Genomic DNA, 15076 nt, shown 5'->3' on the forward strand with positions numbered 1-15076 from the left:
TTCAGGAGGCGGGGAGAGCGGAGACTGACATTAGAGAGGTAAACATAGCCCGCACAGCGCGGCTGTGTTTTATGAGGTCTCACAGCGCGCAGGGGGAGCTTTGGAGGAAGCTAACTAGCAACAGAGGCTGGGCTCTATAGGCAGACCCAGCCTCTGTATGGGGATTGCGTTGTAAGAACCCCGCCTCGGGTTCTCTTTAACTTACCTGAGGCTGCTTCCAGCCCCCTATTAGACCTTCACTGCTGAACCACTGTTACTTCAAGCAGCTGTCCCACCCGAAAGCTGCATGTGTGGCTTCCTGGATTGCGCTCCCTTTGCTGGAAGCATTTTGCGTTTGTGCAGTTTCTAAAAATTTCAACTGCACATGCGCCGAGCGCTCCTGGCCAGCTTTCGCATGGGCATAGCTGCTGAATGAAACAGAGCGGAACAACAGCGAGGGACCAGTAGGACTGCAGGGGGCTGGAAGAAGCCCCAGGTAAGTTAGTTAAACTGACCATATTACTTTCACTTTAGGTAACCTTTACATTTTTGACCATAGCAATAAAAGGACCATTATTCAAACTATCTCTGCTCTGCATATTTATTCAAATATAAACTGAATCAAATATAAACAAAGCTCATTTTGTATCTGAGAAATAGGTAAAATGTGGCCAACCCAACTATAAACTGGTAACATTGGCCACCCACCACCACTCCAGGCACCAACTATGGTGGTCCAGTGACCTCCTCACCACTGGATTGTCCTGGCGTATAGAAACGGAGCAGTGACTGAAGCTGGATGGGGATGTGTATAACAGAATATACATTATCAGAGATGTTTGATGCATTCTGTGAAGAGCTAGAGTAAAAAAGTGCTATATTAGAAGTACAGTACATTAATAACTGTAAAAAAAAAAGGAAATGTTTTGTTAAAGGCAATAAAAAGTTGACGGTGACAACCAGCAGTCATGTAACCTACCCTGAGATTGTAAGGGAGTGTTACTAGCATTCCACTGTGGTCCATGAAGCAGGCCGACTCTCCACTTTCAGACACCATTTTGTTTCGAGGCATTAACAAAGGAGTATGAAGTTTTATAGCACCTAAAATATAAATAAACACAATGAACCATCTGGCCACTGCAGAGAATCTGAGGCATAAAGTCTCGTACACACATGCAACTTTTCTGTCCAACTATCGTCCAACCTTGGTCTGTTGCACAATAGTTGGGCATATGAACGTGTGACAAACGGCTAGCCGAGCGACTGATAACAGGCGGTTTTCTTGATCCACCGGTGGCAGGGGCAAATCCAGGATTTTCAACGGGGGGGGGGGGGGATTCCTGAAAGGTCTCCCTCAGCACGCACAATACAGTATAATAATAAGGTAGGACATTGTGGTGGGTACACATAATGCAATTTCCCAACCGACTGACAGGATCTGACAATTATTTCCTAAATGTCCGATCTGCTCCCGATCGACAACGGGATAGATCAGGAGCAGTTTGGATACAGATAATAATGAGGACAGCTTACATTGCTAATGAGCTGCTCCATGCTCTGTACACACGCTGCTGCTCCATCCAAAGTCAACTGTCGCGGGGAAAGAAAGGGGGCGTTGCTGTGAGCTGCATATGTCTGCAGATATTCTGGTGTCTCAACTTGTGCCTGTCCCCAGACACTGCACCGGCCCTGGTCTGAGGGGGAATTCTGGGCTTCTTTAATCCCCTCATGCGTTTTGCCCATGGGCGGATTAACTCACATGACTGTTGGAAAACAAATGTACATTTGGATGGAGCAAGTATCCTTCACATGAGGACATCTGAGACTAATTAGCATTACTGTATATTGCTATCACTTGCTGATTAAAAAAAAAAACACTCTTGCAAATTAAATACATATGGTCTTGATGGCATTTAAAGTGATATGACACTCCGCATTTATTCTTTGCTGTAAAATATTATTTGCAGCATAAAATCTACTACCACAAATAAAAAATTAATTGTAGCAGAACAGCATTCAAACAGTTAAACACAGCACTTTGTTCTTCATTGGAAAGCTCCATGCTTCAGTGGAAAGCTTCTGGTCACATTGGAAGAGGTGATAACATTATCTTTTGTTTGCATTCCGTTGTCAGCTACAATTAGTATACAGTGAGCAGTGTGCTGAAACTGAACTGCACTGAGCTGAGAAGCAGAGAAATAAGGGAAGTGATCACTAGAAAAATGTTAATATATAAATACAGCAGCTATGCAAGAAAATGCAATGGCAGCTTTCAGATCTGATACACTGTACTTTGGGAATTTGTAATTAGTAAATAGACAATACTTGTGCACAAAAGCAAAAAAAACAAAACACATTTTTATTGAATGCTATGAAAGAGTTTTATCCTATTTTAACCAGCTGAGCGGTCTGGACGAGCTCAGCTCGTCCAACACCGCCAGCGGCTGCCGCTCAGGCCCTGCTGGGCCGATTTTGATGCAATAAAAAGCAGCACACGCAGCCGGCACTTTGCCAGCCGCGTGTGCTGCCTGATCGCCGCCGCTCTGCGGCGATTCGCCGCGAGCAGCGGCGAAAGAGGGTCCCCCCAGCCGCCTGAGCCCAGCGTAGCCGGAACAAAAAGTTCCGGCCAGCGCTAAGGGCTGGATCGGAGGCGGCTGACGTCACGACGTCGGCTGACGTCGATGACGTCACTCCGCTCGTCGCTATGGCGACGATATAAGCAAAACAAGGAAGGCCGCTCATTGCGGCCTTCCTTGTTTATTCTGGGCGCCGGAGGCGATCGGAAGATCGCCTCCGGAGCGCCCTCTAGTGGGCTTTCATGCAGCCAACTTTCAGTTGGCTGCATGAAATAGTTTTTTTTTTATTTAAAAAAAACCCTCCCGCAGCCACCCTGGCGATTTAATCAGAACGCCAGGGTGGTTAAATTGTTAATGTATTTAAAACAGATATTTAATTTACATGTGGAGTATGGCATTGTAACGTCCCCAATCATAGAAACGTTTCTAAACTGTGTCTCCTAAAGACGGGAAATATTCTTGCTGGAATTTCAGTTGCTTATTTGTCCATCATGAGCTTTAGAGAGTAACTGTTAGGCATGAAAAACAAAATCAATTCTCTATTTCTATCTGTTGATCATATAAAAGGAATGCTAAAAATGCAATGCATAACTTTAAAATCAATCTTACACTTCCGGTTCCGGCGCCTCATGTAGGAGACGTGTTCCAGTGAGCTCCGCTCCCCGCCCGAGATCACAGCGCTGAATTGAGCCGAGACCCCGCTCAGATTGGCCCCAAAGTTTAGAGGGAGACACTAGGAGCAGGTCCGGGGGCCCGGATGGACAAGTTTGTGGCTAAAGCCCCGCGAGTCAAGGATACATCTAAAGCGAGAACCGGCGCCACAACAAGATCCAAGATGGCGGCGGCTGCTGATCCAGAGAGCGTGAAGGAGGCCGAAGAGTCGGGTAGGCCTTATGTTATAGACTATAAACAACTCGCTGCAGAGGTAGCACAGCATTTACAACAAGACGTGACTGATATCATCTCCAAATCCCTACATACGCACCTAGCCCCGATTACTGCCCAATTGCAACATCAATCTGGCCGTATAGATGGCACCCAGAAACGGGTTAGTGCGCTAGAGGACGATTTCTCTGTGCTAAAAAAGAAGTCTGACCTTCACGATAAACAGCAGTATATACTGGCGGATCGGGTCGAGGACCTGGAAAACAGGTCCCGGCGCAACAATTTAAAATTTGTAGGCTTGCCTGAATCATACAAGCCGGACGACCTGATGGAATTATGTACACTATTAATCCCAGAAGCTCTAGGCCTTGCAGGCCCGTTCAAAGTTGAGAGAGCGCACAGACTGGGCCCAATACGACCAAATATCAACCGTCCTCGAGTAGTTATTGCCCGCTACTTAGACTTTACTGATAAAACAAAAATCCTGAGGGCATATCGAGCAAGGAAAGCTTTGACAGTTCAAGGTCATAAACTTTTAGTGTTCTCTGACTATTCTGCCGAAGTTTCAAAGGCTAGAAAAGAGTTCGTTCCCTCGTGTCAGCTGCTCATCCGGAAAAACATTCGCTTTGCCTTAATCTACCCGGCAGTGTTAAGGATCTATATTCCAGATGAACCAGTGCAATCATTTACAAGCCCCTCCGACAGTCTGGATTATATAAAAACTCTAGATGCTGATCGCTCAAGCTCGGCCCGGGATACGTAGGCTGCGTCATTACAGGCAGAGGGATCCCCTCCTAAGGGCTCGCCGCAACGAGGTGACAACTCTCCATCTCCTCCGGGATCTCCAACTAAGGAACCTGCACCGAAAGCCCCCAGATTGGAGGACTCACTGGAATCATGGAAAAACAAAGACACCCAAGATGCAGGGGCTGATGAATGGGCATGATTTTTTATCTTAATTACAGGAGCTATTCCAATACATTGCTCCCTTTGATCGAATATGGTCCAAACCTGTCTTGAATGGCGGGGGGGACCTAGGGGTCTCGGTTCTACATAATGCAGTTGCCTCTACCCTCCTTTTCCTAAATAGATACTGTTTTTACTATATTCTAAGCCTACCCACCTTCTAGTCTCTAAGTTAATTATGACTTTTCAGGCAACTAATGGATATAATCTGGTGACCATACTATGCTCTAAATTTAATGACAGCTTTGAGAGTTACGAAGTGAGAGTGAAGAACACAGGAGGAAGGAGGAGGGAGGGGGGGGGGGAGGGATGGGGCAACAATAGAGATTGTAATGTAGAAAAGACGCAACAGTTAGCTGTTCACTGTTTTTTTTCCTTTTTCTGTCTTTTCTCCTTCTGCTTTTTCTTTTTTCTTTTTTTTCTTTTCTTCTCTTTATCTCTTTTATATGCACTCTGGCGGGGAAACTGAGCTAACTATAGCTCTAAGTTCTTCTTAATCAAACCAGGAGGAGATGATTCCTCTGCTATATCTTTTTTCTTTGATTCTCCTCTATTTACATCATGGGTTCTATCCACAAACATATAAATACCATCATTTATGCATCTTAAGGGATATGGATACTCCTGTGATGGCCATGGGGAAAAAAGAAGTCAGCTGGGAGATCAGGCTATACCTTCTATGCCAGCTGTCGATTCTTTGTGTTTTATTTTTGACTGTTTTGTTGTTGTTTGTGCCGCAGACGTCCTTAAGATCTACAGACCCCCGTTGGAAAGGAGTCAGATGTGCTCGGCTGGGACACATTTGGCTTCACATGTGAGATTTAGAACTAACAAATTTCTCTGTTTCATATTTTACCCCCTTGAAGTTCAATTAGTATCTTGGAATGTTAAAGGATTGAGGACGGGAGAAAAAATAATTCAAGTCCTTCGCCACTTGCATAAGCTTAAAGCTGATATAGCCCTCTTGCAAGAGACTCATTTGACCTCAGATGAATTCAAATACTTACAAAAGCTCTGGGTAGGTCATGTCATTGGTGCCCCGGCAGTTAATGGTAAGGCTGGCTCTCTAATACTAATTCACAAATCACTTCAATGCCAAATAATTGATCAGCAAACGGATCATGTTAGTGGGAGGTGGGTAAAACTGACCTTAGACTTCCAAGGTAAACAGCTGATAATTTTTAACATCTATGGCCCGAATGAGTCAAATAGGTTTTTGAGTAATGTCACTCCCTTGATAGCCGAAATTGATCATTCCATACCATATGTAATAGGAGGTGATTTTAACTCAGTCCTAAATCCAAAAGAAGATAGACGCCATGCTATAGGTATGCAAAAGCAAGTAAGAATCTTGGAAAATGACAAGAATTTATCTTCTTTTGTCCAATCCTTCAATTTAATAGATCTTTGGAGATTTCTCCATCCTTTGGATAGGGACTTTTCATTTTACTCCCCTCCTCACCAGTCTCTCTCTCGTATTGATTTATTTATGGGCTCGGCCTCGGTTATGCAAATGGTGAAAGCAATTGAGATATCAGATATGGTTGTATCCGATCATGCTCCAATTATTTTACAGCTTGACCTGGTGCCCTCCCAAAGGTCTACGTTTCGGCAATGGAGGTTTCCGGGCCAACTATTACAGGATGAGGATTTTCTGGAGCAAATTAAACTTTGGTGGTTAGACTACGCTAGAAACAATGAGAAACATTCCAGAGACCGAATTCTGTATTGGGAGACTGCCAAAGCGGTTTTAAGGGGGGAAATAATTTCATATATAAAACACCGAAAGAAAAAAGCTTTAGATGATTATACTAAGACAGCAAACCTAGCACGAACGACCTACTTAGATTATGTCGCCTGTATGGACGAACAGACAAGAACGACATGGCTAGATGCCAAAGCTGCATTTGACCTTAGCTATAAGAGATATGCCTCCTTCTGGAGATCAAAGACAGAATGGACCTTCTACAAGTACGGAAATAAAGCAGGGCAGTTACTGGCTAATATAGCTAGAGGTAAACGCAAAATTTATCATATAACTCATCTAAAAGATAGTCGAGGAACAATACAGTCAGACCCTGACCAAATAGCTAAAATATTCCAACATTACTATTCGAAGCTCTATGAAGATAGACCTACTGATATTTCCAAGGGCCACGCCTTTCTACAGGGAATAACTCTCCCAAAATTAACACCTGATGAACTAGAAATCTTAAATGCCCCTATCTCAATTGGTGAAGTAAAGGCAATTGTGAAAAACTCTCATAACGGGAAGGCTCCCGGCCCTGATGGTTACTCAATGGAGTTTTATAAAAGCCTAAAATCAGAAATAGTCCAAACCCTGACGTCCCTTTACAACTTTATCCTAGACAAAAGACTGTTCCCCCCAGCTAGCAACGAAGCGTTTATAAAGGTGATACCAAAAAAAGATAAAGATTTATTTGATCCTGGTTCATATCGGCCCATTTCTCTTTTAAACTGTGACTTCAAAATCTTGTCCAAAATCTTAGCTGACCGCCTAGCAGATATCCTTCCTAGGATTATTAACATCTCTCAGGTGGGGTTTATTCGTGGGCGTTCAGCAGTCATGAATATTAGAAGGGTTCTGGCAGTGCTAGAAAATCATAGGCTGGTGGGGTCTTCTCGGGGTCCGGGGGCGATTTAGTCCCTGGACGCCGAGAAGGCCTTTGACAGTATAGATTGGAACTGGCTAGATCTGGTGATGCAACAGATGGGATTCAGTGGATCATTCTTAAACTATGTACACCTAATGTACACGTCCCCAATTGCTCGTTTGGTCATAGGGCCCACAGCCTCGCCTACTTTCCCTTTGAAGAGGGGGACGAGGCAGGGCTGCCCCCTGTCACCCCTCCTATTTAATCTGGCCATAGAGCCATTGGCAGAGTACTTTAGGTCAAGTGGGTTATTCAAGGGCATACGTATTGGGATACAGGAACTTAAATGTTCTCTCTTCGCAGACGACATACTACTTTATCTGGGCAGCCCGGAACATGATCTAGACAATGTCTTTAAGCTTCTAGATAATTTTCGTATGATATCAGGATTGGCCATCAATAGATCCAAATCGACCATTATGTTTCTAGCAGGCCCCACTGGCTCCGGAAAGGATTTAGAAAAAGCCAACTCCCTGGGCATTTTCATAGCTCGGAGCTACTTCCAGTATTTGGGAATTAAAATTCCAAGACTACCTGCACAGTTATACAAACTTAACATCACTCCCATTATAGATAGGGTTGTGTTAGAACTGTTGGGCTGGGAAAATTTGCCCCTTTCCCTACTAGGTCGGAGCCACCTCATAAAAATGATAAGTTTTGGGAGACTACTGTACCCGATACAAACATTGTCTTTACTGATCAAACACAAAGATAATCAACGTCTGATAGGGGCGTTTAAAAGATTTCTTTGGCAGGGGAAGAAGGCAAGGATCCCGCTTCGACTTCTACAAAATCCCATAGAAAAGATGGGACTCAACTTCCCTAACATTCGCGCCTACAACCTTGCAGCGATTCTAAGACATGTCAGAGACTGGCTAGGAAACAGACAGTCAGTAACCAATACCCAGCTAGAAGAGGAGATGGTCAAACCATGGTCTCTTGCTGGAGTTTTGCATACTAAACTATCACACCTTCCCTGGCACATTAAGAACAATGTAATTCTCCGAGACACGTGTATAGCCTGGCGGGAATTCCGCAAATTTTTAGGTCTCCCAGGCCTTTTATCCCCTCTTGCGCCTCTTTGGTCGTCTCCTGATTTTCCAGGGGGGAGATGGAATGCTATGGCAACCGAGTGGAGAACCAAAGGCATAACTCATTTGGCCCAAATAACAGGCCCCAATGGGAGAATACTTGATTTTCATTCTATAAAAGCACAATTTAAGTTGACAGATTCGCAATGTTTCTTACATCACCAGATTAGGACCTATGTTTCCCACACTTTGGGAGGTTCCCCTATGCCTGATCACAGAGGGCTGTTGAAAGTTCTGGGTAATTTGAAAGACCACAGGTCTATATCTGAGTTATATTCTGATCTGCGCTCTTTCAAGATTAAACTCCCAACAAAAACATATTTAAGGTTTTGGGCGGATTCTCTGGGATGTGATTTAGATGACCTTAGCAAAGCAATGGAGATGGGTTGGTTAGACATGAGAAGGATGGTAAAGGGGGAAACTTGGAGGGAGATGCAGCTGAAAATTATGACAAAAGGTTATTATGCCTTTAATTTCAAGCACCTCCCTCCGAATTCCACCTATCTTACTCATTGCCCGAAATGTAACTTGCAGCTTCCGGATTTGGCCCATTTACTATGGAAGTGCCCTCAGATTGAACGGTTTTGGAAAAAGGTAGAACAAATGTGCTCTATAATAACTTCAAAGAAAAGAGCTCTGACTTTTTGGGAGGCCCTCTTTCACGCTAGCAACCCCCTAGCTAAGGAAACGGATAGAAATATTAAACCTATAGAACACTTTATTTTTGTGGCAGCAAAAAAATGTATAATGACTCAATGGGTTCATTCTCTCCCCCCATCCCATAAACAACTGGTAGACACAATGCATACCTTAATGTACATTGCCAAATTTGATGCAGAGCAACATAAGACCAAGGCAACTGCCAAATTTTTCAAACTCTGGGGACAATTCATTAAGAAATACGTTCCGAGAACGCAACTGTATAATATTATGCAACCCTTCAAATGGACGAGGTGGTATCTACTTGGACGTATAGCCGGAAACCTGGGTATATTTGATGTGGGAGACTAGGATTAATTTAGCATTCCTACTTATTTTCAAATAAACTATTCGGGGGATGAAGCAATATCTATTGATTTCCTCACTGGAATTTGGGGCCTTGGTCTTATTCAGGCCTATTTAGGCCTCTGTTCTGGGCTCTGGACGCCTGCGGTATCAAACTAGAAATAGTTTAGTGGTTTCCTGTTAATGGCTCCCTCAGGTTGAGGTTCTGCCATCTGCAGGCTAGTTAAAAGGAAAAAAAAATGACTTAAAAGTGGACTGATCTTTGTTTCCATGTAGTGTTATCTATCAGTTTAGCCGCTCTAAGAAATAATTTTTCTATATGTCTCAAGTTCATACTGTTCTACTGTTTTGACCATTTGCACTATGTGAACAGATAATTATTTTATTGTACTGCTTGTATTTCAGTCTAATAAAAATGTGTTAAAAAAAAAAAAAATCAATCTTACTTTGTTATTGCAGAGATTAATCCTTATGTCCCCAGCTCCTTAATACGTAGCCAGTAATCGACCACAAAAGAGAAGTTGCAGTGGCGGGGGGGGAAGAGCGGTTGGGTTTTGGGGTATGGGAGTTTCTGCACAGACAGCTAGTACAGCCTAATTGGCTGCAGCCTGTGTCACTCTCACTCCTTTTCCTCTCATTGGCTACCTCCCATGACTGTACGTGTCTGCCCCCTCCCCACACACTCCAGCCCGACAGGCATCACCTGCCACCACCGCATCGCATCCATGGGGACCCCTGTCCCTGCTACCATTTCCTTGGGATTCCAGGATTCCCTGCATTTACAATCAACGCTCAGTGAAGAACTAGGTGAAGGGCTAAGTTATGTCAGAACTAGCAGCAACTGCTAAATTCCCATCAAAAGAAAATTGTGTCACTACCTATATCTTCAATTTACAACAAGAGGGTGATCGGAACCGGTTCTTACTAAAATACGTCACTGCAGACAAGCCTTTGTTGGATTTTTTTTGAAGTTTTGCACAGTGTGTGGAAGTCAGTCACTGCAGCATACGTATTGCTTGTCCGAGTTTTAGAATAATCACTTATAAAGGGAGGTAAAAAACAGAGCTGTACAGGATGCTGGAAGGGAAGCTAGCAGTGGGTGGGAGCTTTCCAGCTTGTGCAGTCACACAGCACTTTGGCACAGAATCTGAGCAACAGGACATACACAGTCATGTCCCTCATCTTTGCGGCTGTCCTTCAATTGCCTGTTCACATCTGGGGGTCCTCTCTCCTATAAGCGGAGATTTGCAATACAGTACAGGGTACGAACACCACGACAAGCCAGGGAACTACCAAATAGGGGAGGGGGAAATAAAACAAAAATGATGCTCCCTATTAAATTTTGTTTATCCCTAGGTCCCTTAAACGTCAAACAATTGTTACATGATGGTTATAGTATAATTATGGATGCAGTATACATCTTTTTGATGGCTTAACAGGTCTATTCATTACAAAAAAAAAAAAAAAAAAAAAAAAAAAATTTGGTGCAATTTAAAAAGAAAACTTATTTTTGATGATTTTTCGTGACAGGGAATACCCAGATAGCTCATGGTGACCCAGAACCTCCTAGAATTTGCATATTTGGGGGTGATGCATCATGGGAAACCACAATTGCTCACTTACAGCTGAATTATCACAAACATCTTCTGTTTCAAAGGCAAAATTAAATTTGTGCATGACAAATGTCCTTTAAGCTATGTACAGATTGCTCAGTTAATGTTGCCTTAAACAACTTTTAAAGGATACCCGAGGTGACATGATAAGATAGACATAGCTATGTACAGTGCCTAGCACACAAATAATTATGCTGTGTTCCTTTTTTCTTTCTCTACCTGAAAGATTTAAACATCAGGTATTTAAGTGGCAGTTCCTATATGAGTCAGGACTGGGTCAGACTACAGCGTGACCCTCACAGATAAGAAATTACAACTATAAAGCACTTTCCTAGCAGAAAATTGTTTCTGAGAGCAGGAAAGTGATTTAAAAAAAAAAAAAAAAGGTTAGTTAATAGTTCATAGATTATAGCTTGGGCATACTTGAATGAATGTGTCATTGAGCAAAAGCAATAACAGTAAAAACTTAAAACGTGGATTTAGATATAAACTAAAACTGTGGAATATCTTAAAAAGTCGTTTATAGGAGAAGAAGGATAGACACAATTATATGTTTCATTAGTTTATTTTCACTTCCGGTGTCCTTTAAGTGATTTAGGCCAACAGGTTTTGGAAATAGCGCTGTTCTGAAGCAATGTTCAGCTACATCCAAGTAGCCTATCCTGTTCTACAGGTAAGAGAAGGGGGCAAAGCATAAATAAAAAAGGGTAAGTGAGCAGCACTTATTAGTCGTTAATATACTGATCCTTCCTGTTGGATGCCCAGGGAAAAGGCGGCAGGAAATTGGTGTACTGATGTTAGATTGTTGGCCGAGATATCACAATCATCCCGGATGTGAAAAAACAGGCATCTTATAAATCTTTACTGTTCCCCAGACAGTTGTCCAAGACCTCAAAGTGAGTCCTCAACAAAAGCAGACTATGCAGAGAGGAGCCACTGTGTTACACACAACAGTTTTCTGCAGACAGAGTCTATCCTACATTCTGACAGGCAAAAATGGTGCAGGAAATTTGGGCGCACTATGCACCGCCATAGGCCGTAATGTGAATTCTGGCTATAGCGGCAATCAGACAGTAATTTGGGTGCTGTTAAAAGAGAGTCAAAATTACTATAAAAACAGTGCAATTGCTGGCGGCCTCATTACGGCTTACCCCTGAATCCGCGGCTGCCTCGAGTGGGAATAGCAATTAAACCACCAGGCATTTGCAGAAGCAGGGTGAGACGTTTTTCAGCTTTACCCTGCCCCAAATTTCCAGTGCTTTAACCTTCTGGGGACTGCCGAACGTCGATGGGCGTGGCCACAGCGGCAGCCCCAGGACCGCCTAACGCCAATCGGCGTCAAGTCCTGGGGCTGCATTTTGCAGGAGATCGCGCGCACACATCTCCTGCTTGGGGAGCGGAGCTCCGCCCCGCCTACAGTCTCCAAGCGGCTATCGCCGCTCCAGAGACTGTTACACAGCTAAACCGCCGTCTTTACAGTTAGTACAGCGATACGATCAGCAGCAGCACTGTACTGTACTGGGGACAGCCGTGTGACACGGCTGTCCCCCTGGGGGACGAGAGCGATCGGCTCTCATAGGCAGAAGCCAATGACAGTCGATCGCCAAGATTGGCTGGCTGGGGGGGGGGGGGAAGAGGGGGGGATTGAGAAATAAATAAAAAAAAATTGACAAAAATAGTAAATAAAAAAATAAAAAATATTTATTTTAAAAAAAAAACAAATTGGGGGGGGGGGGGGGGGGGGCGCGATCACGAGACCCCACCAACAGAGAGCTCTGTTGGTGGGGGGAAAAGGGGGGGGGGGAATCACTTGTGTGCTGTGTTGTGCGGCCCTGCAGCTTGGCCTTAAAGCTGCAGTGGCCATTTTAGTAAAAATGTGCCTGGTCTTTAGGGGGGTTTACCACTGTGGTCCTCAAGTGGTTAATTACATGTATATATTGTACATACCTAAAGCCAAGCAGAAAGTCACACAAAGCGTTAGCACTGAACTTACCATGTCTTTTAAACACTCGGCAAACTGTCTCACATACATGGTGATGAATTCCAGCTGAGCGGGCAGAAAAACTACCCTGAAAAAAAATAATAATATTGCATTGTAAAATCCATGAACACTACATAAAATCACAAAGTAGATTTACTCTTTTCTCAAGATGCAACATATGAACTGTATGAAGGAGAAAAAAAATGTACAGGTGTGTCTGGGGAAAAAAGGCCTAACATGCAGAAACCCATGCAATCCCAGTTAGATTTTATGGCCCAAAACACTGCTAACGAAGTAATTCACTTAGAGTTACATTCATATGTTCAGTATATACACAATCCAGAAATCTCTTGGTGAGCCAAGAATTTGTAGGACAGCTTTTCCTTCTCTCCTCTCATTTTAAAATTTATCATAAATAATGAAGATTATAAAGATACCTTAAATACATCGCTGTCATATGTGTAGTCCATAGCAGGTGTAATGCGCTGGGAGAAGATCTGGCTCATCATAGTGCGGTATGCTTTCCCATCTATATTGGCCAAGGTATGGTGAAGGACCTCATGAAGCTCAGACTCCTCCAGCTGTGGAGGTGGGAGGAGATCACACTTCAGGAGCTCCATGGCTGTGGGACGAAATGCTGGATCATGGTTCAGGAGCCAACGGATTACCTTTCTCTTGAAGACAATGTTTTGGTTAGAAGGTCACATTTGGGGGTCAATTTTGGTCACTGAAATTACTGAACTTCAAGCATTTCATAATAACCATTACCTGTTTTTCCGTTTCTGATTTCTCAAAATCGTCTGGAAAAATAATTGCTGGCTGAAAAAAAAAGGAAGGAAAATATGAAACTTTACAGAGAACACATTTAAAATGTGTACATGATTTCTTCCATGTTATAGATGAAATTACTCAAAGTTATACTATGCGTTAGTATCCACTAGTAAGCCCCGAGACATAAGTTCGTCAGGATCCAGCAGCAATTCCCCACATAATCATACCATGAAGTTATAATAGAAGAATAATTCATGGTTATGCACTTAAATGAACAATGATTTTTTTATCTATCATTAGTTAATAACATTTTCTTCTACACAGATCGGTATTTTTATAACTTGCTAATGAACACAAATGCCCAAGTCATGAAGAATACCTGTCTTAACATGGTTAACACGCTTATCCTTTCCGAGCTGGTGTCCATAGGCCTGTATGACATCTCAAACAAGATAATTCCCAGACTGAAGAGATCCACTTTCTAGATAGAAAAATATGACACATATCAGGACTATGGGGTGGCAGCCATATGCCAAACTATAGTCACATGAGGAGCACAGCGACTGAGCTGGCAGAGGCACAAGCACACAAAGTTTCAGTATCTCATTACCTGGTTATAAGAAGCTTTGGTGTTCCCCTGAACCTCGGGGCTCACGTACAAAGCTGTGCCCACCATGCCAGTGAGTTTTCCTAAAGAAAACAAAGTACTCTATTAGTGAATTCAGTGAGGAAAAAATATGCGAGACACAAGAGGCTGCCTTAGGGCCGGTGTGTCGCAGCAATTTACTGCACTACTAGCACAGGGCAATTAAAGTCTATGGGTGCTTTCATATTACCTACGGTGAGCCGGAAGGGCTCAATGTAACGTGCTTCCAAAACAACGTTAGCGCGCGTATCTGCGTCGACGTGCGGCGGACCAGAAGTTGTGTAAGTCTATGGCGACACAAGGATTTTAAAAATGTTGGCGGTGGCGTTGCGACGTGCATGTTCGCATAGACGCGAGTGCGGCTGCGCAGCTCTAGGGCCTCCCCCCCGATCCACGCTACAGGCTGCCTCCTGTGCGTGGTTCGGGGGGTGGAGGCCCTAGAGCTGCACAGCCGCACTCGTGTCTATGCGGACTGCGCAGCCGCTGCAAGCTCAGGCGGCCATTTTACATGATCTAGATAATAATCAGGGATATACTGAAGACACAGGAAACCAAAAATGTGCAAAAAATTTTCTTTTTAATTTTCAAAAAAGTGCAGAATTTTGTATACAAAAACTTTAATCACGTGAAAAAGTGCATATAACTGGTTGACAAAGGCAACAACATTGATTTGTGTCGGGTTATGACCCTTCTTCAGGCCTTTATAGATACACATTAAGCATTTGCACAATTGAATTACACAGTAGAATCTCATCTGGACAAGGCCGCGCAATCCAGGACACGCGCGGCCATCGACGCGCATGCAAAGTGGCCATGGATTTGCTGAGTCGCTTGGCTGAAAGGGCACTGTGGGGGACTGGAGCATCGCGCAGGTACGGCGCGGGAACA

At 43.6% G+C, this 15076-nt stretch overlaps 1 protein-coding gene across 1 annotated transcript in view; it reads right to left on the reverse strand.

Moving 5' to 3' along the window:
* Nucleotides 1-15076, reverse strand: part of EIF2AK4 (eukaryotic translation initiation factor 2 alpha kinase 4) — a 143395-nt gene that overhangs the window by 55606 nt on the left and 72713 nt on the right. The window contains 6 exon segments of the mRNA XM_068254043.1: nucleotides 959-1080; nucleotides 12784-12859; nucleotides 13209-13445; nucleotides 13540-13590; nucleotides 13922-14023; nucleotides 14153-14232. Coding sequence (XP_068110144.1) covers nucleotides 959-1080; nucleotides 12784-12859; nucleotides 13209-13445; nucleotides 13540-13590; nucleotides 13922-14023; nucleotides 14153-14232 — 668 coding nt within the window.

Source organism: Hyperolius riggenbachi, chromosome 9 (genome assembly GCF_040937935.1).
Source record: "Hyperolius riggenbachi isolate aHypRig1 chromosome 9, aHypRig1.pri, whole genome shotgun sequence".
NCBI classification, from domain to species: domain Eukaryota; kingdom Metazoa; phylum Chordata; class Amphibia; order Anura; family Hyperoliidae; genus Hyperolius; species Hyperolius riggenbachi.